We start from the raw sequence: 25,950 nt of genomic DNA, 5'->3' as shown, positions 1-25,950 counted from the left end.
TTGTTATTTGTTCAAGGTTTTCCTCTGCAATCTTCAATTTACAATAAATAAATATTCACATTTGAAATGTATAAGCAAGCAAGTGGGGTAGCTAATGAACAATTCTTTCATGGCAAAAATATTTTCATCTCAGGTCATACCTACAAAGCAACCCTAGAAACAGGTTTTCTTCAAATTAAGTAAAATTTGTTTTAGAAGTAAAAAAAGAAAAAAAGGTCTCCTCACTTGTATATTTCAAAATATACCACTTATATAGTGGTGGCCACTTGTTTTCCTGAGCTCTAAACTCTTACTATATTAACACAAATGAAATGTGAAGCACCCAATGATGAGAGGCTTTACACTAATAAAATTTGCTGAAGACTTGGTCTTACCTTCATCAATTATCACACTATGAGGCCAAATATAGCAGGGGCAGTTGAGATTCTAGCACAATATGAAGTGAGTCAGAAATTTCAGAACCAGGCAAAGTAACGCAGTTAAGACACAAAACTGTACTGTTACAAGTATTCCAGTGAGCTTTCACCATAAAAAAAAAAATCAAACTGACTATGCTGAGAACGATCTAAGCCACAGCAAATTCAAAGTAATCTCTCTTTCCTGTAAAATGACCCAAATATATTTTAAAGTTCTCATTGTAGCACCAGCACTCTGATGCAGTTGGCTGCAACAAAATATTAACTCTTCATGCCACATTTGCAATTATGATTTTGAATACACAGGCAGGGACAATATACAGTTAATGTACCACCACTTTATGCCAATTCCAAAATTTAATTTTAAAAACACAGTCAGAACAACATTATAAGTGATAGGTTTTTAAAATATTAACCTCTAAAATCATTTTAACTTTAAAAATTGAACATTTAAACTATTTGCTTCTCTTTGAAGATTTCCTATTCAGCATAAAGGTGACTGTTGTTCTTATTACTCCTTTGTCAACTCAGTTAAAATGGCTGAAGCAAATTTTTATTGTATGGATATAGACAGACTTTTAATATTAAAGTTAGTTTTGATTACCATTTGTATTTCTGCAGTACCTAAGAATCACCTAAGAAAAGTTTTGGCCTGCAAAATTTATGACTACCATGAAGTATAATTTCTCTTTATGTAAGAGAAGGGTGGCTAAAATATTGAGGCAAATTCCAAAGGGAAGTAAAAATGGAGTCATGTATTTCACCTGCATCCAGATAGCTGATAATTCCATGTTCCCACCACTTCTACTTAGGTGTAAAAATACAATTCAGGATTCCACCATTTGCATTAGTAAATTTCCAATATGTCTTTAAGATATAAATATTCTGTATATAACATTTGAGAACTTCTGAGTATCTTTATTCAGATCACCCACAGATTTTTAAGACAACGCAACTTTTATAACTCAAAATAAATTTTACAAAGTATGACATCATTAGATATCAAACCTACTTTTCTGTTTTGAATATAGCATGTCTATATTTAAAACAAGTCATTTGATCCACTTAGAGGAGGAAATGCACATTTTTTCCCAAAGTCGTCTTCTTTGGGTTAATAAACTGTTAAAAATATACTCCCAGCTAGTGAAGCAAGAAAATCTGACATGTGTAAAGCCACTCTAGGCATTGAACAATGCTCAAATAAAGAGTACCTCAAAATATAAAAAAAATCTATTAGGATTTATTCCACTTTTAAAGAAGCAGCTATAATTCCAAAATATCTTCAAATAAGCAACTGGAGTTACAAAAATGCACATCAGACTTGAATGTCCTGATTGGTGATAAATGTCCACTTTATCTTTACGTATAGATGTTGTTATGAATTTCATTGGTTGTCACTAATTTCTTCAGTATCTCTGTGCTTTTGGACATATCCTAGTAAAATAAAGAAATAATCACTAGTAGGTTACACAACAGTTAAATCATACCCACTCAAAACTTTATTACAGTGAACAGCAATATGATTAAAACACGAACTACAGTAACTCCTCACTTAACATTGTAGTTATCTTCCTGAAAAATGCAACTAAGCGAAACGATGTTAAACAAATCCAATTTCCCCCTAAGAATTAATGGAAATGGGGGGTAGGTACTGGTTGAGGTGGTGAAGTCAGAGAGTGGAGGAGGGTGGGATATTTCCCAGGGAATGCCTTTGTAGCCAGACAGCCAGCCCCCCCCCCTCAGACCAGCATTGCGGAAGCCAAAACAGGGCACTTAACATAAATTCCAGCACAGCCTTTGAAGCTGTGAAAAGCACAGGTGTGCTGCTACAATGTGCCTCTGGGAACATATACAACGATTAGGCTCACAGCAGGCAGAGGCGCTGTGACAGACATGGCTCTTAGCTCCTACTAAATAGCATGATGCACACACACCAACATCCTAGGTGGGAAAATATTTACCCTAATAAAAGGAATGTCCAGTAGTTGACACTTATTGTTTCTCTCCCTTGCAAGTGTAAACTACTCTTGCGAGAGCTGGCGTCACCCAGATAGACCAGCCCCAATTTGGCACAAGAAAGGAGAAAGAGAATAAAGGAGTACAGAGGTATAAGTAGGGGACCTACAGCACCATGATTTTTGAGTGCTTTTCACTATCTATCTGCTGGTCAGATAAGTGACAGCCTCCCAAGGCTTCTGCAGCTAAGAGGGTCCCTAAGCCTTGTCCCTTATTCGTCTTTCCGCGGAATTGAGTGACCGATCCTGGCTTGGCACCGCTGGAATCGAGAGATGCAAGGAGGGTAAGAAGCACCCACACCTGATCTCCTATCTTTAGTGTACACATATTTTGAAATAGAGCTCTATACTTTGTTTTCTTTCTTTGGGATTGTAGCTTCAGTTTTGTAACTTGTTTGTGTGTGTAACATCTCTACATTTAAATAAGTAGGCACTAGCAATTTTGTAACCACATGATTAGAATCTAGTTTAATAAATTTTGGTAACCATTTATGCATAAGCCTGACTTGTTTCTCTGGTTTACTGTAAAGCAGCCAACACAATTAAAGAACCTCAGCCGTTTTGGCTATAAAGCCTGGCCATTAGGTGAGAGTACTAAGAGCCTAGCGTTGAGTTGTGCCGCCTCCACGGGGCAAACTCTTGGGGCACCTGTCAGTCAATCCTGACTGCCCGCTGCGAAGGAGCTCTGAGCTCTAGCAGTTAAAGTCATGGGTGGTTAGGACCTTGGGGCATCCGTCAGCCTAGCCCGGGCTGCCCGCCGCGAAGGGACAGGGCGTCCTAGCGGTTAAAGTCACGGATGGTATAAACGGGCATAGCTGGCACCTCACCAAACATCCCTGGCCATCGGCTAACAGCCTTACTGCTAAATGATGAACTAGCACTCGGCTGAGCCCTCAACAGTTAAAAGAAAAGGAAGATTTGCGGCACCTTAGAGACTAACAAATTTATTTGAGCATAAGCTTTCGTGAGCTACAGCTCACTTCATTGGATGCATACAGTGGAAAATACAATGGGGAGATTTTATATACACAGAGAATGTGAAACAATGGGTGTTACCATACAGACTGTAACAAGAGTGATCAGGAAAGGTAAGCTATTACCAGCAGGAGAGCCGGGGGGGCGAAAGAGAACCTTTTGTAGTGATAATCAAGGTGGGCCATTTCCAGTAGTTGACAAGAACGTCTGAGGAACAGTGGGGGGTGGGGGGCGGGAATAAACATGGGGAAATAGTTTTACTTTGTGTAATGACCCATCCACTCCCAGCTTCTATTCAAGCCTATGTTAATTGTATCCAGTTTGCAAATTAATTCCAATTCAGTAGTCTCTCCTTGAAGTCTGTTTTTGAAGTTTTTTTTGTTGAAGAATTGCCACTTTCATGTCTGTAATCGCGTGACCAGAGAGATTGAAGTGTTCTCTGACTGGTTTTTGAATGTTCTAATTCTTGACGTCTGATTTGTGTCCATTTATTCTTTTACGTAGAGACTGCCCAGTTTGACCAATGTACATGGCAGAGGGGCATTGCTGGCACATGATGGCATATATCACATTGGTAGATGCGCAGGTGAACAAGCCTCTGATAGTGTGGCTGATGTGATTAGGCCCTATGATGGTGTCCCCTGAATAGATATGTGGACACAGTTGGCAACGGGCTTCTTTGCAAGGATAGGTTCCAGGGTTAGTGTTTTTGTTGTGTGGTTGCTGGTGAGTATTTGCTTCAGGTTGGGGGCCAGTCTGTAAGCAAGGACTGGCCTGTCTCCCAAGATCTGTGAGAGTGATGCGTTGTCCTTTAGGATAGGTTATAGATCCTTGATGATGCATTGGAGAGGTTTTAGTTGGGGGCTGAAGGTGATGGCTAGTGGCGTTCTGTTATTTTCTTTGTTGAGCCTGTCCTGTAGTAGGTGACTTCTGGGTACTCTTCTGGCTCTGTCAATCTGTTTCTTCACTTCAGCAGGTGGGTACTGTAGTTGTAAGAATGCTCGATAGAGATCTTGTAGGTGTGTGTCTCTGTCTGAGGGGTTGGAGCAAATGCGGTCGTATCATAGAGCTTGGCTGTAGACAATGGATCGTGTGGTGTGGTCTCGATGAAAGCTGGAGGCATGTAGGTAAGTATAGCGGTCAGTAGGTTTCCGGTATAGGGTGGTGTTTATGTGACCATTGCTTATTAGCACCGTAGTGTCCAGGAAGTGGATCTCTTGCGTGGACTGGTCCAGGCTGAGGTTGATGGTGGGATGGAAATTGTTGAAACCAGGGTGGAATTCCTCAAGGGTTTCTTTTCCATGGGTCCAGATGATGAAGACATCATCAATGTAGCACAAGTAGAGTAGGGGCATTAGGGGACGAGAGCTGATGAAGCGTTGTTCTAAGTCAGCCATAAAAATGTTGACATGCTGTGGGGCCATGCGGGTACCCATAGCAGTGCTGCTGATTTGAAGGTATACATTGTCCCCAAATGTGAAATAGTTGTGGGTGAGGACAAAGTCACAAAGTTCAGCCATCAGGTTTGCCGTGGCATTATCGGGGATACTGTTCCTGACGGCTTGTAGTCCATCTTTGTGTGGAATGTTGGTGTAGAGGGCTTCTACATCCATAGTGGCTAGGATGGTGTTTTCAGAGAGATCACCAATGGATTGTAGTTTCCTCAGGAAGTCAGTGGTGTCTCGAAGATAGCTGGGAGTGCTGGTAGCGTAGGGCCTGAGGAGGGAGTCTACATAGCCAGACAATCCTGCTGTCAGGGTGCCAATGCCTGAGATGATGGGGTGTCCAGGATTTTCAGGTTTATGGATCTTGGGTAGCAGATAGAATACACCTGGTCAGGGTTCTAGGGGTGTGTCTGTGTGGATTTGTTAACATATTGTTGTTAATGTAGCCTCACACTCAACAAGGCAGCACGAATGGAGGGAGGGGAGACAGCATGGCAGAGACAGACAGACACGAGCACTGCCCCTTTAAGCGCGCTGACCCCACTGTAAGTACATTACCTTTTTAAGTAGATCAGCAAGTTGAGATAGCAGCTGCTGCTAGCAAGCTCCCTCTGGAGCCCTGTTGTGTCCCCCGCACTGCTCTGTGGAGCAGGGTGGGGATGGCAGGAGCGGGGGACATTCTGACATTAGCACCCCTCTTCCGCTCCACCCTTTGGACAGCAAGCAGTAGGCTCCTGGGAGCAGCTCCAAGGCAGAGGACAGGAGCAGCACACAGCAGTGGGGGGAGGGACAGCTCAACTGCTCGGCAATCAGGGCTGTCCCTAGACATTTTGGTGCCCTACGCAGCTCCCCAGCGGGTGCAGGAGCAGGCTTGAGGGGCAGGAGAGAAACCGACCCCCAGCACGAGCCAGCGGAGCAGAGCAGCCTGGGGCTGGGTTGCTCCACTTCCCGCTGCCGGGTGATTGTAGGGTAGGCCCAACCCCACACTCATAGGGCGGCGGGAAGTGGAGCGACCTGCCCCAGCCTGCTCCGCTCTGCTCACCTGGCTCCCAGCCTTGGGACTTGGCGGGGGGCAGGGGGGAACTGTCCCCCAGCACTCACCGGCAGCATGGCTGGGAGATGGTGGAGCGGAGCGGGCTGGGTCGCTCCACTTCCTGCCATCTCGTGAGTGCAGGGTGTGCTTGACTCCTGCTGCAGTCCCCCGTGGATGTAGCTCAGGGGAAGGGGTTGAGTGGGGACAGGGCTGCAGCAGGAGTGGGGGCAGGGGTGGGGCAGAGGAGGGGTGGGAGGAGGTGGGGTGGGTGCACAGCAGGGGCGGGGGCTTTGGGAAAGAGGCGGAGCAGGGGCAGGAGCAGCTTTCCTGGCTGGTTTAGCTGGCCGGGGGATCAGGCTGGCTGCTGGAGCAGAACGCAGCTGCACAGCGCACCAAGAAATTTGCATATGAGTAAGGACGGTCCTGCTGGGCAGCTGCCGCACAGGAAATTTAGGGGGCTGATGGTCCACCCTGGTTCCAAGCCTCCATGACTAGCTCCAATGGGCTGCTCTTTCTGCAAGCAGTGGACAAAGCAGGCGGCTGCCAAACAACTTATAAGGGAGCATTGCACAACTTTAAACGAGCATGTTCTCTAACTGATCAGCAACGTAACTGGGATGACTTTAAGTGAGGAGTTACTGTATAAGTAAGAGTCAGGTGTTATGAAAGAAGGTATCTAGAGAGCCAGTGAAAGCTCCAAAGGTCTCCAGTTGAATCACACACCGGGACTTGTTAACCTGTATTCCACCCCTCAAATAGTAACACCCACAAAAGGGAGGAGGAAGGAGGCTGTATTTTTATTTCCCCTCAGCAAAGTTCTAATATCAATTTAGAAGCCTTGTTGTATCCTAAAATTCATAGGTGGTGTCTGAAAGCTGGAATTTGCATCTCAGTCACAGCTGAAACCTGAGCATTTCAAAGATTCTCCTACCAATCACTTTTTCCATTTAAACTCACGTTCAACTGGCAAAAGCAGGGCAAGTACTTTACAGAAGCCATTCTGTAAACAAACATTTTTTTTAAAAAAAAAGGAAAATACTCAACTTTTTGCTTGCTGATGGAGACACTGTGGCCCAGTGGATAGAGCACTGGACTAGGACTCAGAAGACCTGACCGTTTAGGGGACTTTGGTCCTAAATTTCTTTTGAAAATGAGATTTTGGCTCCTAAATCAGTTAGGTGTTGCAATACTGAGCATACCAAGGTCAAAATACCTTTAAAAATCTGGCCCTTTATGATTAATATGTCCCTGAAGTTTGTACTCTCAGCTTTAAGAGAAGTTGATACAACTAAAAAAAAAAATTGTTTTCAAAATAATGTTTAAATGAGATCTAGAATGGCTCTCATCTGATACACAGCTAATAGAATAGCGCCATTTTGACTATGGATGCAGTTGTAAGATATTAGCTCACAGATCAGTAAGCAACAGGAGTAGCTTAGAGGCTTTTAATAAGATCTATAGGAAGTTCTAGTTACAATAGTCACTTGAAGTTATTCCTTTAAATACCTGATTATAATAAATTCAAAAATGAAATGATTCTTGCGAATCTAGAGCTACTATCACAGAAGGAAGCAGCTTAAGGAATTTAAGTGTTCCAATTTCTAAGATTTATATTTAGGAAGGTCTGTTAATCCAAGTTTGTCTCTTTCTCAAATACAGACGCTCCCCGACTTACGCAATCGTTCTGTTCCAAATAGTCTTGTGTAACCCGAATTTTACGTAAGTCGGAAACGTATATTGTGCAAGCATAAAAAAACCCAAACAATTACAACAAAAATATTGCATTTACATAAGAATGGCTATACTGGGTCAGAGCAAAGGTCCATCCAGCCCAGTATCCTGTCTGCTGACACTGGCCAATGCCAGGTGCCCCAGAGGGAGTGAACTTAACAGGTAATGATCTAGTGATCTCTCTCCTGCCATCCATCTCCATCCTCTGACAAACAGAGGCTAGGGACACCATTCCTTACCCATGCTGGCTAATAGCCATTAATGGACTTAACCTCCATGAATGTATCCAGTTCTCTTTTAAACCCTGTTATAGTCCTAGCCTTCACAACCTCCTCAGGCAAGGAGTTCCACAGGTTGACTGTGCGATGAGTGAAGAAGAACTTCCTTTTATTTGTTTTAAACCTGCAACCCATTAATTTCATTTGGTGGCCCCTAGTTCTTATATTATGGGAGCAAGTAAATAACTTTTCCTTATTCACTTTCTCCACACCACTCATGATTTTATACACCTCTATCATATCCCCCTTAGTCTCCTCTTTTCCAAGCTGAAAAGTCCTAGCCTCTTTAATCTCTCCTCATATGGGACCTGTTCCAAAACCGTAATCATTTTAGTTGCCCTTTTCTTAACCTTTTCTAATGCCAGTATATCTTTTTTGAGATGAGGGGACCACATCTGTATGCAGTATTCAAGATGTGGGCGTACCATGGATTTATATAAGGGCAATAAAATATTCTCCGTCTTATTCTCTATCCCGTTTGCTTTTTTGACTGCCGCTGCACACTGTGCGGACGTCTTCAGAGAACTATCCACGATGACTCCAAGATCTTTCTCTTGATTAGTTGTAGCTAAATTAGCCCCCATCATATTGTATGTACAGTTGGGGTTATTTTTTCCAATGTGCATTACTTTACATTTATCCACATTACATTTCATTTGTCAGTTTGTTGCCCAATCACTTAGTTTTGTGAGATCATTTTGAAGTGCTTCACAGTCTGCTTTGGTCTTAACTACCTTGAGCAGTTTAGGATCGTCTGCAAACTTTGCCACCTCACTGTTTACCCCTTTCTCCAGATCGTTTATGAATAAGTTGAATAGGACTGGTCCCAAGACTGACCCTTGGGGAACACCACTAGTTACCCCTCTCCATTCTGAAAATTTACCATTTATTCCGACCCTTTGTTCTCTGTCTTAACCAGTTCTCAATCCATGAAAGGATCTTCCCTCTTATCCCATGAGAGCTTAATTTATGTAAGAGCCTTTGGTGAGGGACCTTGTCAAAGGCTTTCTGGAAATCTAAGTACACTATGTCCACTGGATCCCCCCGTCCACATGCTTGTTGACCTCCTCAAAGAACTCTAATAGATTAGTAAGACATGATTTCCCTTTACACAAACCATGTTGACTTTTGCGCAACAATTTATGCTTTTCTATGTATCTGACAATTTTATTCTTTACTATTGTTTCAACTAATTTGCCCGATACGGACGTTAGAACGGTCTGTAATTGCCAGGATCACCTCTAGAGCCCTTCTTAAATACTGGCGTTACATTAGCTATCTTCCAGTCATTGGGTACAGTAGCTGATTTAAAGGACAGGTTACAAACTATAGTTAATAGTTCCGCAATTTCACATTTGAGTTCTTTCAGAACTCTTGGGTGAATGCCATCTGGTCCTGGTGACTTGTTACTGTTAAGTTTCTCAATTAATTCCAAAACCTCCTCTAGTGATACTTCAATCTGTGACCATTCCTCAGATTTGTCACCTACAAAAGATGGCTCAGGTTTAGGAATCTCCTTAACATCCTCAGCCATGAAGACTGAAGCAAAGAATTCATTTAGTTTCTCTGCGATGACTTTATCGTCTTTAAGTGCTCCTTTTGTATCTCTATCGTCCAGGGGCCCCACTGGTTGTTTAGCAGGCTTCCTGCTTCTGATGTACGTAAAGAACATTTTGTTATCTTTTGAGTTTTTGGCTAGCTGTTCTTCTAACTCCTTTTTGGCTTTTCTTATTACATTTTTACATTTAATTTGGCAGTGTTTATGCTCCTTTCTATTTACCTTACTAGGGTCTGACTTCCACTTTTTAAAAGATGGCTTTTTCTCTCTCTTCTTTTACATGGTTGTTAAGCCACGGTGGCTCTTTTTTAGTTCTTTTACTGTGTTTTTTAATTTGGGGTATACATTTAAGTTGAGCCTCTATTACGGTGTCTTTGAAAAGCGTCCATACAGCTTGCAGGGATTTCACTCTAGTCACTGTACCTTTTAATTTCTGTTTGACTAACCTCCTCATTTTTGCATAGCTCCCCTTTCTGAAATTAAATGCCACAGTGTTGGACTGTTGAGGTGTTCTTCCCACCACAGGAATGTTAAATGTTATTATATTATGGTCACTATTTCCAAGCAGTCCTGTTATAGTTACCTCTTGGACCAGATCCTGCGCTCCACACTCAGGACTAGATTGAGAGTTGCCTCTCCCCTTGTGGGTTCCTGTACCAGCTGCTCCAAGAAGCAGTCATTTAAAGTATCTTACCTTAATCCTATTGTTATCCTGGCACGCTGAAGACTGCATTTTGGTGGTGGATGACAATGGGCTCAATTTGTAGATGAGGAAGGAGAGGAGGAGATAGACATTACATCATCAGGGTTGCCAGAGGGGGCTTTGGAAGTGGAAGGCTGTGGAGATGTGGACGTTGCAGGCCTTTACAAACTTATTGAGAGATGACTGGATAGCGGCCTCTCTCTTCTCTTCATATATCTGTCTGTAACAGGCCAGCGTTTCGTCAATGCCTCTGTTCACTTTCAAGAATCGTGAGGAATTGGGGTCCAACTTCTCAAACCTTGCCATTGCAGAGTCAATCTCACGAAATGCAAGTGCCATCTCCTTGGTGTTGAAGTGTCATGGCTCTTCTACTTCAACTTCATCCTCAGCTTCAGTCTGCTCTTTTACTTTTGCTGCTTCTAAATTCCATGAGATCCTCATTTGATAATTCAGCTTCATGGGATTCGATAATCTCATCCACATCATCAACATCAACCTCCAGCTGAAGCTGCTCGGCAAGCTTCACAATTTCATCTGCCACCTCCTCATATGTTTCATCTTGTTTGAAACCTTTAAAGCTGTGTACAAACTGTGGGCACACTTTCTTCCATATGGCATTCAAACAAACTTGGGTAACCTCTGCCCAGGCCTGAGCAATGTTTATGATGGCTTGGTAAATGTTACGCAATTTTTGGAAATCATATAAAGTCTTGCCAGTCTCTCCGTCAGTTGCTACTACTGCCTGTGCAAATGTGCTTCGTAGAGAATAGGCTTTAAAATTAGCAATGACACCCTGATCCACGGGCTGTAGGATCGAAGTCGTGTTAAGAGGCAGAAACACGACTTTTACATTAGGATGAAAACTGTCTAAATGTGCGGGATCTCCAGGAGCATTATTGACGATAAGCATAATCTTGAATGGGATGTCATTTTCTCTGCAGAATTTTTCCACTTCGGGGATAAACAAATTTATAAACCAGTCTTCGAAAAGTGCCATTGTGATAAAAGTCTTTTGATTTGAATAGAAATGAACTGGAAGGGTAGCCTTGATAATGCCTTTAAACGCACGGGGATTTTCTGAATGATAAACAAGCAACCGTTTCAATTTGCAATCTCCAGCTGCATTATCCTGAAGCAAAGGTGCCAGCCTATCTTTTGCAGCCCTAAACCCTGGCATTGTCTTTTCCTCTTTTGAAATGTATGTTTTGTCTGGCATTTTTTCCCAAAACAATCCAGTCTCATCGACATTAAAGATTTGCTGTGCTGTATAACCACATTCTTCTATAAGTTTTCGTAACACTTCGGGATACTTTTCAGCTGCTTTTGTATCAGCACTAGCAGCCTCACCACTCTCTTTTACATTGTGAAAATTTGCACATTGTTTAAATCTATTAAACCACCCATGACTAGCCACAAACTGTGTGTTAGGATCACTGTATTTTCCCTTTATGTCTTCGAAAATACTTTTAGCCTTAGCTTGAATAATCATTAGGCTAAGGCACACACGTTTTTGAATCCGATCTTCTATCTACATTGTTAATAACTTTTCCATTTCATAGATGGAACCAGAACGCTGCTTCATTAGGACTGTTGATTTTAAAGGAGCAGAGCCTTTCACATGCTCTTTTATGCGTGCACTATCATTCAAAATACTTTTCACTGCTGAGGTACCCAATTCAAGTTCACGAGCAATTGACGACAGGCTTTGTCCGCCTTTGTACTTTTTCACTATTTTCATTTTCTGTTCTAAATCAATCTTCTTTCGCTTACGAACTGGTCCTGCACACTTGCTATCACTTGGTCGCTTTCCAGGCATGATTTGAATGAAATAATAGGGTGAAACAACAGAAATACAAAAAGAAAAGGAGGACTTGTGGCACCTTAGAGACTAACAAATCTATTTGAGCATAAGCTTTCGTGAGCTACATCACGAAAGCTTATGCTCAAATAAATTTGTTAGTCTCTAAGGTGCCACAAGTCCTCCTTTTCTTTTTGCGGATACAGACTAACACAGCTGCTACTCTGGAACAGAAATACAGTATCACTGAAATAACACGAGACTGAGAGGCTGTGAGAATGCAAAGCCTTCCCTTGTAGGAGATGTTACTGCTGTATTCCTCCGCACACTGCACTACAGTACTTTACCTTTCCATATGCTACGCAATATTTTCCGCAACTCGAAAATTTTATTTATGCCTTATGGAACTTTTTGCGTAAGGTTGAATTTGCGTAAGTCAGGTCTTGCGTAACCCCGGGAGCGTCTGTACTATACATCTAAGTCTCATTAGTCTACAACAGGGGTCGGCAACCTTTGAGAAGTGGTGTGCCAAGTCTTCATTTATTTACTGTAATTTAAGGTTGTGTGTGCCAGGGGCTGGTGGCTGGAACTCCAGACCGGCAGCGGACTGATCCGCTCAAACCGCTGCTGGCCTGGGGTCCTGGCCGCCAGCCCCGCTCGGCCCGGGGTCCCGGCCATCCAGGCCAGCAGCAGGCTGAGCCGTGCAGGGGTTCCGTCCACCAGCCCGTCAGACGGGGTCGCAGCTGCCGGCTCCGCTCAGACTGCTGCCGGCCTGGGGTTCTGTCCATCCAGGCTGGCAGTGGGCTGAGCGGGGCTGGCGGCCGGGACCCCAGCTGGCAAGGGGCCAAGCGGCCGGAACCCCAGGCCAGCAGCGGGCTGCGCTGCTCAGCCTGCTGCCGGTCTGGAGTTCCGTCCGCCAGCTCCTGCCAGCCAGGGTCCCGGCCACCGGCCCCGCTTAGCCCACTGCCGGCCTGGGGTTCTGTTCATCCAGGCAGGCAGCGGGCTGAGTGGGGGCGGCGGTGGCGGCCGGAACCCCAGCTGGCAGCAGAGTGACACTAAAAATCAGCTTGCGTGCCGCCTTTGGCACGGACGTCGCAGGTTGCCGACCCCGGTCTACAACCTCAGACACTCCAATACTACAGTGATGGAGGCCAAAGTGATAGAACTTTCCACTAATCTTTAAAATTAAACTTTACCTTGACTAAACTCTTCAGGTTCTTAGAAGAAAGCACAGGCTTGAATGCTTCAATTGTAACAGTGTCCAGTTTGATGACATCCGTGTAACACTGATACAGCACTGCAGGAATCTGCCATACTTGACAATAACTCAGAACTAAAGATAACCAAAAAGAAAAAAGGCTGTTACATCAAAGTAATCTAATCCACACTGCATAACATCTCTTTCAAGTTAAGTAATATATCATTTTGCTCTGGGGTTGCATCTCTGACCATTTTGGCTAACAGCCATTGAGGGACTATCCTCCAAGAAAGTATCTAATTATTTTTGAACTCAGTTATGCTTTTGGCAGTCACAACATTCCCCAGCAAAGGGTTCCAGAGGATGACTGTGTATTGTGTGAAGAAGTACCTCCTTATGCCTGCTAATTTCATTGGGTGACTCCTGGTTCAAGATATACTGCGTAACATTACATTTTACAGTATAAGCTGTTAATTACAGAACATAATTTTTGTATATCTCAGCAGTTTTACATACCGATGTGGAAAATGCCAAAGTGCTGTGAATTAATTTTCACAATGTTATCTTCTTGGCTCATTCACTAAATTATATACTGGAGGATAAACTTAAAAGTAGGATCATCTGTTAAACGTTATGCTGTTCAAAATTAACATTCACCAATAAATGTCAATGGTTAGCATAGGACACAAGCATGACCCCCCCAATGCAGCAAAAAAAAATAAATGGATGAATGCAAGAGTATAAATGAAGTTGCATAATACCAGCAGCAGGGAGACCCTGTACAATATTTGGCTGCTCCAGCAGTGGACAACAGACTCTCTCTTTGAATTCTTTTGTCTTTAAAGCTTTCAGAAAAGGAGAAGGAAGCGTTAAAGTGGATTCAGGAGTTTTATAATCAGTTACAGGACATGTCGAAAGAATGGTTACTTGCAGATCCTCCTCCCGAATACAGCCAAAAACCTGGAATGAAAATATTAATTCCAGCATAAGTGAGGTTTATGGTAATACAGAAATGGAGTCCAATTACAGAAGACTGGGTTCATTTTAGTTTAGATGGCAAAAAGTAGTTTCTCTCAGATTTACCAAGTTAATTGACAGTTTTACCACACCCTCAAAAACAGGAATTACTGTGTTCTATAGCTTCAATCAAAACAAACTACTAAACAGGAGGAGGTAACAATTACATATCTGTCAAGTCTACTGACTTGCTCTGTAGGCTTCAGATTTTTGGCCCTTTCTGCAGAGAAACTTGAACGATTACTTTTCCTAATGTGAGAGTGGATAGGGAAAGGAATCCATATGAAATCAGAATGATTGTGTAAATTAAGAAAGAGCCTTCAGATTACATTTCCAAGTTTATCTATTCGCCAGATACTCCATAATAGCGAATTCTTTTTTTTGCTTGTTTCCACATTTTAGATTTCTCATTTCCTCCTATCTGAAGTTAAAATTTGCTGAGAACTTCTAGGGACAGCCTGGGAATTTTTAAGGTTATTTATTTTGACCTCAAGAAATAATGTTGCAGAAAAAATAGGAATTAGGACTGTCAAGCAAATAAAAAAATTAATTGCAATTAATCGACCAGTTAAACAATAGAATACCATTTATTTTAAATATTTTTGGATTTTTACTATATTTTCAAATATATTAATTTCAACTACAACACAGAATACAAAGTGTACAGTGCTCACTTTATTTTTATTATAAATATTTGCACTGTAAAAAAATACTATTTTTCAATTCACCTCATACAAGTACTGTAGTACAATCTCTTTATTATGAAAGTTGAAGTTACAAATGTAAAATTATGTAAAAAAAACTGCATTCAAAAATAAAACAACATAAAATTTTAGAGCCTACAAGTCCACTCAGTCCTACTTCTTGGTCAGCCAATCACTCAGACAAACAAGGTTGGTTCCAACTTGCAGGAGATAATGCTGCCTGCTTGTTTACATCACCACTTGAAAGTGAGAACAGGTGTTCGCACGGCACTGTTGTAAGCTGGCGTTGCAAGATATTTATGTGCCAGATGTGCTAAAGATTCATATGTCCCTTCATGCTTTAACCACCATTCCAGAGAACATGCTTCCATGCTGATGATGGGTTCTGCTTGATGACGATCGAAAGCAGTGTGGACTGACGCATGTTCATTTTCATCATGAGTCAGATGCAACCAGCAGAAGGTTGATTTTCTTTTTTGATGGTTCAGGTTCTGTAGTTTCCACATCAAAGTGTTGCTCTTTTAAGACTTCTAAAAGCATGTTCCACACCTTGTCCCTCTCAGATTTTGGACAGCACTTCAGATTCTTAAACCTTGGGTCGAGTGCTGTAGCTAGTTTTAGAAGCCTCATATCGGTACCTTCTTTGCATTTTGTCAAATCTGCTGTGAAAGTGTTCTTAACATGAACATGTGCTGGGTCATCAGCCGAGACTTCTAGAACATGAAATATATGCAGAATGTGGGTAAAACAGAGGAGGAGACATACAATTCTCCCCCCAAGGAATACAGTCACAAATTTAATTGACACATTTTTTTAATTAGCATCATCAGCATGGAAGCATATCCTCTGGAATGGTGTCTGAAGCACGAAGGGGCATATGAATGTTTAGCATACCTGACATGTAAATACCTTGCAACGCCGGCTACAAAAGTGCCATGAGAACGCCTGTTCTCACCTTCAGGTGACACTGTAAATAAGAAACAGGCATCAGTATCTCCCGTTAGTGCAAACGAAGTTGTTTGTCTTCGCGACTGGCAGAAGAAGTAGTAGGACTGAGTGGACTTGTAGGCTCTGAAGTTTTACACTGTTTTGTTTCTGAGTGCAGTTATGTAACCAAAAAAATCTTCATTTGTAAGTTACACTTTCACGATAAAGAGATTGCAATTCAGTACTTGCATGATGTAAACTAAAAAATACTATTTTGTTTATTGTTTTTACAGTGCATGTATTTGTAATAAAAAAAAGTGAACACTGTGCATTTTGTATACTGTGTTGTAATTGAAATCAATATTGAAAATGTAGAAAAACATCCAAAGATATTCAATAAATTTCAATTGGTAATCCATTGTTATAAGTGTGATTAAGCACGATTAATTTTTTTAATCACAATTAACATTTTTGAGTTAATCACAAGAGTTAAATGCGATTAATTGACAGCCCTAATAGGAATACATTTTTGGATCCCTGACTCTTCCACATACAGCCTTCAGATGTTACTACTTTCTACTCTAAGATCAGTACACACTTACTAAAAATGGCTTCATTTTCTACATGGTGTTGTGTCATTTTTACAACTGATTAGTTAGTAAAAATGTGCAGATATCCCTCCCACCACCTTCTTAGGATTCATCACCATGAAGAAGACAAGGAACAATATGGGAAATATGCTACAGAAGTTCTCTTATTTATGTATACGGTAGCCAAATATTAAATTCCTCCTAAAGATAGACAATCCCCCACTTTAATGTTTTGTTACCCTATAACTTGAAAACAAAAAGAGACTTGCTTCTGATGATTTATGCTTTCCTTGGGAGAGACTCTGTAGTGACTGAAGAACCAGCAAAATTATGACATCACAAGAGACTGAAGGCAGAGCATTGGGGGGAGAGAGCAGCAAAGGAAGAAAAGGGGGGTTTTTAGTCAAACTGCTAACCAAAAAAAGAAAGCTGAAGTTTCTATTAACATCTATTTAACTGCAATGCCTAATAGAATATAACACTTCTTACAGATCAGCATCTCTGCCCCATAGATTGTCACTTAAGAGCTCAGAACAACAAGGTTCCTAGAACCCCAAACTAGGGAGGACATGACATTGATTATATTTCTCAGGCAAGCAAACAAATTAATCTCCAGTCTTTACTTTTAATATATATAAGGGTACAATTCAATTTTAAAATCTCTTTGCAGATCTATAAAGCACATTTTATTTTCCTTTTGCCTCACCAAGACTGCTACGAACTTTTTACACAAGTAATTTGCATAATGTTACCTAACTCTTATGATTTTACCTAAGCCTCGCAACATCTGTTGTGTTTGTTAATACTTCAGCTCCTGAAGTTGTGATTATTTGAATCTGAGCTTTCATTTAAAAAAAAATTAAAAAAAAAAATTGTAACCCATGAGGTTGCAGGAAAAAATATGAAAAATAGGATCTGAGTGTACACTACACTTCAAAAACTAGAAGGCAAACAAAAAGAACCCAATATTTATTTAAGAATATCATGATTTTGAAGTTGATTACATAATAGTTTCAGACCTGACTCATGTCTTTTGAGTGACTGGGGTTGACAATATTGCAAATTGTTCCAGCAGCAGCCTCTCTGTATGGCAGAATGGGCAGAGTTATAGTGATGGAACAAGAGAGGCAGGAACTGAGCACTTCTCCCTCAAAGAAAGAAGAACACACACTCCTCAGTGAAGACTTTGTCCATGCTAAGTTTCAAACTAGTTATTTTTGGCAGCCATAGCCCTGTACAAGTGCTGTTATACTTTTCTTTCCTAAACAAAAAAACCCAACCAAAAACACACAAACTTTTTCCATATTCCTGTAACCCAAACGCGGTTAGAATAATTCACCTCTGTTGAAATCAACCCCAGAAAATTTAAGCCTGAAAGGCAAATGTTTCTGAAAAGGAGTATGAGAAAACTGAGGCTCTCTCTATTGGAACTGTTTTAGAAAGTTTAATTACAGCAGACGCAATCAGTACCAGCCATAATGGGATTTGACAGAACTCCCTGGTACAAAATTCAAACAACATTTAGTTTTTTGAGTATTGGGGGGTGGGGGTGGAAGGGAATGGAAAGCGATATAGAAAATAACTGAGCATTATAAGAAGAGGTATTTTGTTTTTCTTATAAGAGGTTCCCCCCCCCAAAAAAATTCTTTGCCTAATTCCTGTTAATCTAAATTTTACCTTTTCAAGCCATTGAAATTGCTGATCCTCAGCCACATAGCAATTGCACTGGCACAACAATACCTGAAAAGACAAAATTGTAAACAAGCGAGTCAGACAACTCACTTACAGTCCCTTTCAATATCTTTTTTAATATGAGACAGACTCTACATGAACATGATATTGATTACACTCACACTATATACTACTACCATTTCAATGAGGATTTTTCATCTGCAACTGGTATGAAGCACTCCATCTTGCCATGAATCTTCCTTGTATTGTACATAAAGGGCCAGATATTCATCCGATGTAAGTCAATGTAGCTTAATTACATCAGTTTATGCCAACTGAGGATATGACTCAAAATGTTCACAGAGAACACCTATTAGCACTAGACTTTGAGGGTGGGAGTTAACACCTAGAAGTAACCTTGAATTCCATAATTTAGTATAGCTACGTGGCAGAACTGAGTACCCTAAACTTCCTGAAATGCAGCGCATGTCTCAGCAACCTCGTCAAGTGAGCTGTCAAATCAATTTTTTTGATGTGGTAAGCTAAAAACACTGCAACCTTATTGGTTTTCTTTCCTGAAAAGACTTACTCTTTCTCTCTCCCTATTTGATTTTCTGTTGGGAAAGAGTATCATTTTTAAATGCATACATATTATGCCACTTACTGTTGGATCAGATATTAATTTGTAGAACAAACAGAAAGCATCTGTTGGAAGAACACTTGTTGTATTTGATGTTCTGCACCACTCATTCCACAATTTGACAGCTCCAACTGCTTCCCAGCATCCAGAATTCAGGACAAAAGAGGACAGGAAAGCTGTGAACAACATCAGTATTAGTTTATATAGTAATATCAGATATGTGAGACATTCCCATTAAAACAAAAATCACTGTTCTACACAAATCTCCTGAACTGGATTACTACAGTTTGTTTGTGGTTGGGATTTTTGGAGGAACTCATTATCAATTACATGCTAGTGGTTGCAACAAAACCATAAACTCTAGTGCCCTTTCACCTGGAAAGATCAAGAATGAAAGAAATCTTAAATATTAATGTCATTTTAAAAAAATCTCAGTTAATAATCAATCAAATATGTTATGTATATTCTAAATACTGTGTGTGTCACCTGGAAATATTTTGTTTTTCTCATCAGATACTACAAAATAAACAGAAAAAGCTTAACCCTTATTTGTCATTGAGGCAACAGACACTGTCCACTGTGACAAGTTCTGTACTGATCCTGACCTGTCTCCCTGTTTTCCTTAAGCCCTCACAATATCTTTGGTAGCAGTCTGGATGGCAGAGAGAACCATCTCCGTCCAAAATCAGTATCAAATCTACTGCATTCGTTAATTGGTTGAAACTACATGATAATATGTTCAGAATTGTTTCCCTTTCAGACTCATCTCCCATTATTAGACACTCAAACAAAACACGCTAAAATGCAGCTATTTCCAACAGCCCAGGGAATGAGTGCTACAGTCATGCAATATAAGCCTCCATCACAGGGACCATGATGTGATTTTCAATTCTGAAACAAATCAAACCCAAGTAGCGGAAATAGCAGGAGTGCACTGTTCAAATACTACTTGCACTTTTGTCTTAATGAGTGAAGCAACTTTTCTTAGCTTGTTAATCCACATCATCATGGTTTTGGTACTAGCTTCTTCCTCAGCACCAAGGCTCTGCCTGCTTTTGCCAAAAGTGAACTTCACAATTTACAGGAACTGATCAAAAGTAGGGCTTGAAGAATTTACCAGACACCACCTAGCCAGAGACTAAGCATATTAATCAGACACCAATATTAAGAGAGGAATAAGGGGGGTCCACTCACAAGTTAAATCCAAGGGCAAATCCCTGGTGAGAAAGCCAGATTCCATCCCTAGTTGATAGGAAACGAAGGTGCTAGAATTCCTACCCTACTCTGCTCAATGCTCCATTCTCAGAGGCTTTGTTTAGACTAGGATTTAAAGGTTTCAGATCACATCAGCTAGCTCAAGCTAGCACACGCCTTCAAAAATTCTAGTTAAAACAAGGCAAGCTGTACATTAGCATATGCTAAACAGGTCAAGCTAAAGCCATGGGGGAAGCAAAAAGCCCAGGCTTTATCTTGACCAGCTTAGCAAGTGCTAAAGTACAACTTGCCTTGTCTTAACTAGTTCTAGAATGTAAGAGTTAGATTATGTTAGCTAGTTCAAACTCACACTACATCTTTAAACCCTGGTCAAGACTAGATTTAAACAGGGTTTGGAAATTTGAAGTCCCAATCCACCCTTGGGCTGCTGGAAGGAATTTTTCCTCTTTCCTACCAATTCATGGCTGTGGGGGACTCAGACTTCATTATTCTATTCCCCTCCCAGTTTCCTGGCTGTTATAAGGCAGGGCAAGCAGGTATACAGTAACTCCTTGCTTAATGTTGTAGTTATGTTCCTGAAAAAATACTACTTTAAGCAAAACGATGTTAAGTGAATCCAATTTCCCCATAAGAAATAATGTAAATGGGGAGGGGGGGCGGCCTAGGTTACAGGGAAATTTTATTTGCCAGACAATCTATATCTATTATACACACATGGTATAAGTTTTAAACAAACAATTTAATACTGTACACAGCAATGATGATTGTGAAGCTTGGTTGAGGTGGTGGAGTCTGTGGGTGGAAGAGGGTAAGATATTTCCCAGGGAATGACTAACTGCTAAATGATGAACTCGCACTCGGCTGAGCCTTCAAGGGTTAACACATTGTTGTTAACATAGCCTCACACTCTACAAGGCAGCACGAATGGAGGGAGGAGACAGTGTGTGTGAGTGAGAGAGACGCGCATTGCCCCTTTAAGTACACTGACCCAACTCTAAGTACACTGCCTTTTTAAGCAAATAAGCAAGCTGACACAGCAGCTGCTGCCAACAAGCTCCCTCCATCCTGAGCCCTGTCTTGCCCCACCCCGCTCTGTGGAGATGGGGTACAGGAGCGGGGAGAAGGGGGACACACTGACATTACCACCCCCTTCCCCTCCCCGCACAGCAAGCAGGAGGCTCCCGGGAGCAGCTCCAAGGCAAAGGGCAGGAGCAGCACACGGCAGTGGTGGGAGGGACAGCTGAACTGCCTGGCAATTGACAGCCTGCTGGACGGCTGCCACACACAGGGAGCTGATAGGCGGCTGCCAGTCCACCCTGGTTCCAAGCCCCCACCAGCTAATTCCAATGGGCTGCTCTTTCTGCAAGCAGTGGACAAAGCAGGCAGCTGCCAAACAACATTAAAAGGGAGCATTGCGCAGCTTTAAATGAGCATGCTCTCTAATTGATCAGCAACATGATGACGTTAAGTGAGAAGTTACTCTCTCTCTACTCATCCCAAAACAGATTATTTCCATTCCACTGAAAAAATTTTCAGGGCCTGCCTTTGCTCATACTCTTAGCTTCTGAGCGGCAGACTGAAATTGACATTATCGATGACGTCATCTTTATGGGATGATTTGCATTTTTAAAGAAGTGTCAGATAACCACATGGGATAGATGCTTTTTTAAAAATGTATTTTTAAATGCTACCTTCTGCAGGTATCGAAAGAAATAAAATAAAGACACTTTATGGCAAAGCAATGTACAACTGCAGAAATATTGGTGCTTACATTTGGAAAGTTTACATTTGGAAAGTTCTCTTCACCAACATCAGGTCTAAAAAAGTTTATCTCCTGAATGAAAAACGGAAATAATTAAAATCCCTCCAGAGGATAGCCAGAATGCCTCCTGCAGGAGCACTGCAATTCTCTACCCATTCTTCCAGGCACCCAGATTGCTGCTACCCTTTGCATAAAAGGGAGTTTAACAGTCATGGTGAGACCCAAAACAAAATGAAACATGTCTTCAAGTAGAAAAGTGCTACCTTAGCACACACACCTTCCCCATGTTCCTACTTGTTACTGCTCAGTATTCAAAAGTTACAATGGGAGCAGGGCCATTCTAAAGCTTTTCTCTCAGTCTGGACCACTTACCTACAGCGTTATGTCCTATCGCCAATATAAACTTAGAGCAAGGAAACTGCTCATCTATAAAGCTTCCAGTAGATGCACTTAACTTCGAACTCCAAAGGATGTGGACCTCCCTAGCGTAAGAAACAGAAATAGGTTAAATACAAACAAAACAAACGGTGGATGAGAACACAGGTTGTGCAATAAGGTTAGATCCATTTACCTCTCTGTATGATCTAGAAAGACAATAAAAAAATAGTTCTTGTGAGAATCATCCTGTTTTACACAAAGGAAGGAACACAAGCCAAAATGGGGAAAAAAACAGGTGAAAGAATATTTAGCTAGAATAACTAGCTAGAGTAATCTCTGAACTATTAGCAATTATCTTTGAGAACTCAGGGAGGACAGGTGAAGTCTCAGACAACTGGAGAAGAGCAAACACAGGACTGAGTTTTAAAAAGGGGAACAAAGGACTTGGGGAATTACAGACCTAACTTCAACACCTAGAAAAATACTAGAACAAATTATTAACTAATCAAATGGTAAGCATCTAGAGGATAATAGGGTTCTTAGGGCATGGCTACACTGGAAACTTCAAAGTGCTCCCATGGAAACGCTCCCGCGGCAGCGCTTTGAAGTGCGAGTGTGATGAGCTCTGAGCGCTGGGAGCACGGTTCCCAGAGCTTGGAGCCTATCTACACAAGTGTTTTAAAGCACTCAGACTTGCTGTGCTCAGGGGGGCGATTTTGCACACCCCTGAGCCAGCAAGTTACAGCGCTATAAAATGTAAGTGTAGACAAGCCCAAACTAATCGTCAACACAGATTTCTCTAGAACAAATCATGTCAAGCCAACCTAGTAAGGCTTTTGACACAGTACAGACACTCCCCAATTTATGCAATCGTTCCGTTCCGGAAAGCCTTGCGTAACTCGAATTTTGTGTAAGTCAGAAACGTATACTCAAACGTTACGCAAAAAAAAAAAAAACAACAACAAAAAACCCGCCTCCTATTTCTAGCTTACAGAACTTTTTCCGTAAGTGCGAATTTGTGTAAGTCGGGTCTTGCGTAACTCAGGGAGCGTCTGTACCACATGACATTCTCATATGCAAACTGGGGAAATGTTGTCCTGAAGAAATTACTATAAGGTAGGTGCCAAACTGGTTGAAAGACCATAATCTAAGAGTAATAATCAATGGCTTGCAATCAAACTGGAGAGATGTATATAGTGGAGTCCCACAGGGGTCTGTCCTGGGTCCAGTACTATTCAACATTTTCATTAATGACTTGGATAATGGAGAGTATGCTTATAAAATCTGCAAGCGTCACCTGGCTGGGAGGGGCTGCAAGTACTTTGGAGGACAAGATTAGAATTCAAAACCACCTTGACAAATTGGAGACCTGCTCTGAAATCAACAAAATTCAATAAAAATGAGTGCAAAGTACTATACGTAGGAAGGAAGACATCAAATGCACATCTACAAAATACTGCTGAAAAGAATCTGGGGGTCATAGTGGACCACAAATTGAATATGAGTCAACAATGTGATGCAGTTGTGAAAAAGGCTAATATCATTCCGGGGTGTATTAACAGGTACGTCAAATAGAAACACAGAAAGTCTTGTCCCGCTTTATTTGGCTACTAGTGAGTCCTCAGTTGAAGTTGCGGGTACAGTTCTGAGTATAGGAAAACGTTGACAAACTGGAGAGAGTCCCGAGTAAAAACATGAAAATGATAAAGTTTAGAAAACTAAGAGGTTAAAAAAAAAACAGGCATGTTTTAGTCTTGAGAAAGGAAGACTGAGGGGGCTTAGAAGCAGAGAGACTTGATAGTCTTCAAACACAGTTAAGGGCTGTTACAAAGCCTGCAGGTGCGGGCGGGTGAGCAACGTAATTATCTTAATCTGCAGCAAAGGAGATTTAGGTTCCATATTAGGAAAAAATCGCAGCTCTGAGGATAGTTAAGCACTTTAAAAAAGCCTCAAAAGAATTCGTGGAATACCCATCGTTGTCCAACCTGTTCTTAAACACCTCCAAACAGCTACCAGGGATGTCCAGGTATACCCAGTCCTGCCTCAGCACCAGGGACTGGATTAGATGACCTCGAGGTCCCTTCCAGCCCTACACTGCTAGGGCTCCTGCCTGACACCCAGAGAGACAAGAGGAGAGGAAAATAAGCTGAGACCAGAAACTGAGCTGAGCACAGGCCAGTCCGCACCTGCCGCCCACAGGAGAGGGCTGCTCTCATCCGGCTGGCAGGGATCGCCCCCCTCCCGTCGGCGCAGCCACCCCCTGGCTGCGCTTTATAAAGACAACGCGGCTCCCGGTCCCGAGTGTTCACCACAAAGAGCGTCCGAGCGCCTCATGGGCTTGCCGCAAGCTCGCGCCCCGCGCCCGCGCCCCCGGCCCGCTCCAGCGGGGGCTGGAAGGGGAGGGTGGGGCCCGGTCTGGCTGGGCTCGCGCCCCCGCGCGCTGCCCCCGCTACCTTTTCTTCTCCAGCCCCCGGCGGATCTCGCGGTCCTCGGGCGTCTCCTCGTGCTCCGCCACCGCCGCCTCCTCGTCCTCGTCGTCCACCCCGGCCCGGGATGGCGCCGCCACCACCTCCCCGAAAAACGTCGCCATCGGGCCGCCCAACCCCCCCCACCGGCAACAGGGCCTCGCGGAACGGCTCCAACTCCGCTCCCGAAGGCTCGGTAGCGCTGGCCACGCCCCCTCCCCGCGACTGCGCAGGCGCCAACGAACCTCAGACTCGATAGAGCGCTGTGCCCAAGAGGCCCATCCTCGTGAGGTGGAGCCACGCTAGCCCAATCCGGGGGTGGGGGGAGACGGGCGCCGCTCTAGCCCCACTGTGCAGACCGAGCTGCGGAATGGGTGACACTCCCCCCCCCGCGCGCGCATACCATTGAGTAACCGCTCTGCGCAAGCCCCGCCCCTGCCCCGCAGAAACAGCGGCGGCGCACGTGCCAGCCAGGCTGGGAAGGGGGAGCATCGCCGGCACCCAGAACTGCTGCCTCGCCTCGCCCCGCCCCGGCCTGCTGCAGAGCCGGCACGTGCCAGCCGGGGGGATGGTGTCAGACAGAGTGACGTTTATTCACCCACGCACCCGACCCCCGTCACGCGGCCCCCTGCTGCGCGTAAAAAACAGAAACGGGGGCAAGTCAGTCAGCCCCGCGGCGCCCCCTGCTGGCGCCTCGCAGCACGCGGAGGCTCGCTCGACCCGGCTCTCTGGCTTGTCCGTATAGAATCAGGGCATCTGGTCGCCCTGCCAGCACCGTCTGTGCAGACGCGCTCTGAGGGCGGGGCCTGTGGCCTAAAGTCTCTGTAAACTGCGCAACCGCCTATTTAGTCCCAGGCAGGTGCTCAGGGAACCCGGCCGGCTGAAACCTGCTGTGGCGAGGGTAGGGGCACCTATCCCAGAGCTGCCCTGGGGAAGAGGGTGCTGCTGGGAGTCCTCTTCTCTGCTTGCCTCCAGGGGCCCAGAGCACCTTCTGCCCCCCCAAACCCTTCATCCCCCAGCCCCACCCCAAGCTCTCAACCCTTGCACCTCAACCCTCTGCCCCAGCCCTGAACCCCTCATCCTCAGCTCCAGCCCAGAGCCCCCACAACCCAACCCTCTGCCCCAGCCCTGAACCCACCCCCACCACATGAATGTTATGTGCGCTAATATAATGGTCATCTGTCACACACCACCTCCATATTGGTGTACATAACAAAATTTATTCCACATCTCTGTGGGAAAAATTAGAGGGAACACTGATTGTGGGTCTGGGTCTTGGCCCAAGCTGCCTCTTAGCCAAGAGAATAGTTTTTCACTTGAAGAAAATCTGGTCACCTTACTGGAAGCAGCAGCAACTAGGAGTAGTTTCAGCCTAGGAAAGATGTATTTCTTTAAAAAGGGAAGGGAGCATAGCCTTGCTTTTGCTTTTTT

The 25,950-nt window shown here is 43.1% G+C and overlaps 1 protein-coding gene across 1 annotated transcript; it reads right to left on the bottom strand.

The window, feature by feature from the left end:
* PSMG1 (proteasome assembly chaperone 1) lies at window positions 1-24,726 on the bottom strand. Its single transcript, XM_074969924.1, has 7 exons — window positions 24,508-24,726; window positions 22,049-22,158; window positions 18,724-18,875; window positions 18,066-18,128; window positions 13,912-14,110; window positions 13,149-13,285; window positions 1-1,850 (listed from the first exon to the last, which is right to left on the bottom strand). The coding sequence occupies exons 1-7, from the start codon at window positions 24,642-24,644 to the stop codon at window positions 1,776-1,778; spliced, it is 873 nt and encodes a 290-aa protein (XP_074826025.1). The 5' UTR covers window positions 24,645-24,726; the 3' UTR covers window positions 1-1,775.
* Between the last annotated feature and the right edge of the window lie 1,224 nt (window positions 24,727-25,950).

This window comes from Natator depressus, chromosome 1 (genome assembly GCF_965152275.1).
Source record: "Natator depressus isolate rNatDep1 chromosome 1, rNatDep2.hap1, whole genome shotgun sequence".
Classification (NCBI taxonomy): domain Eukaryota; kingdom Metazoa; phylum Chordata; order Testudines; family Cheloniidae; genus Natator; species Natator depressus.
Note: the sequence above shows the minus strand (reverse complement) of the source record. Positions and strands in the feature narration are given on the sequence as shown.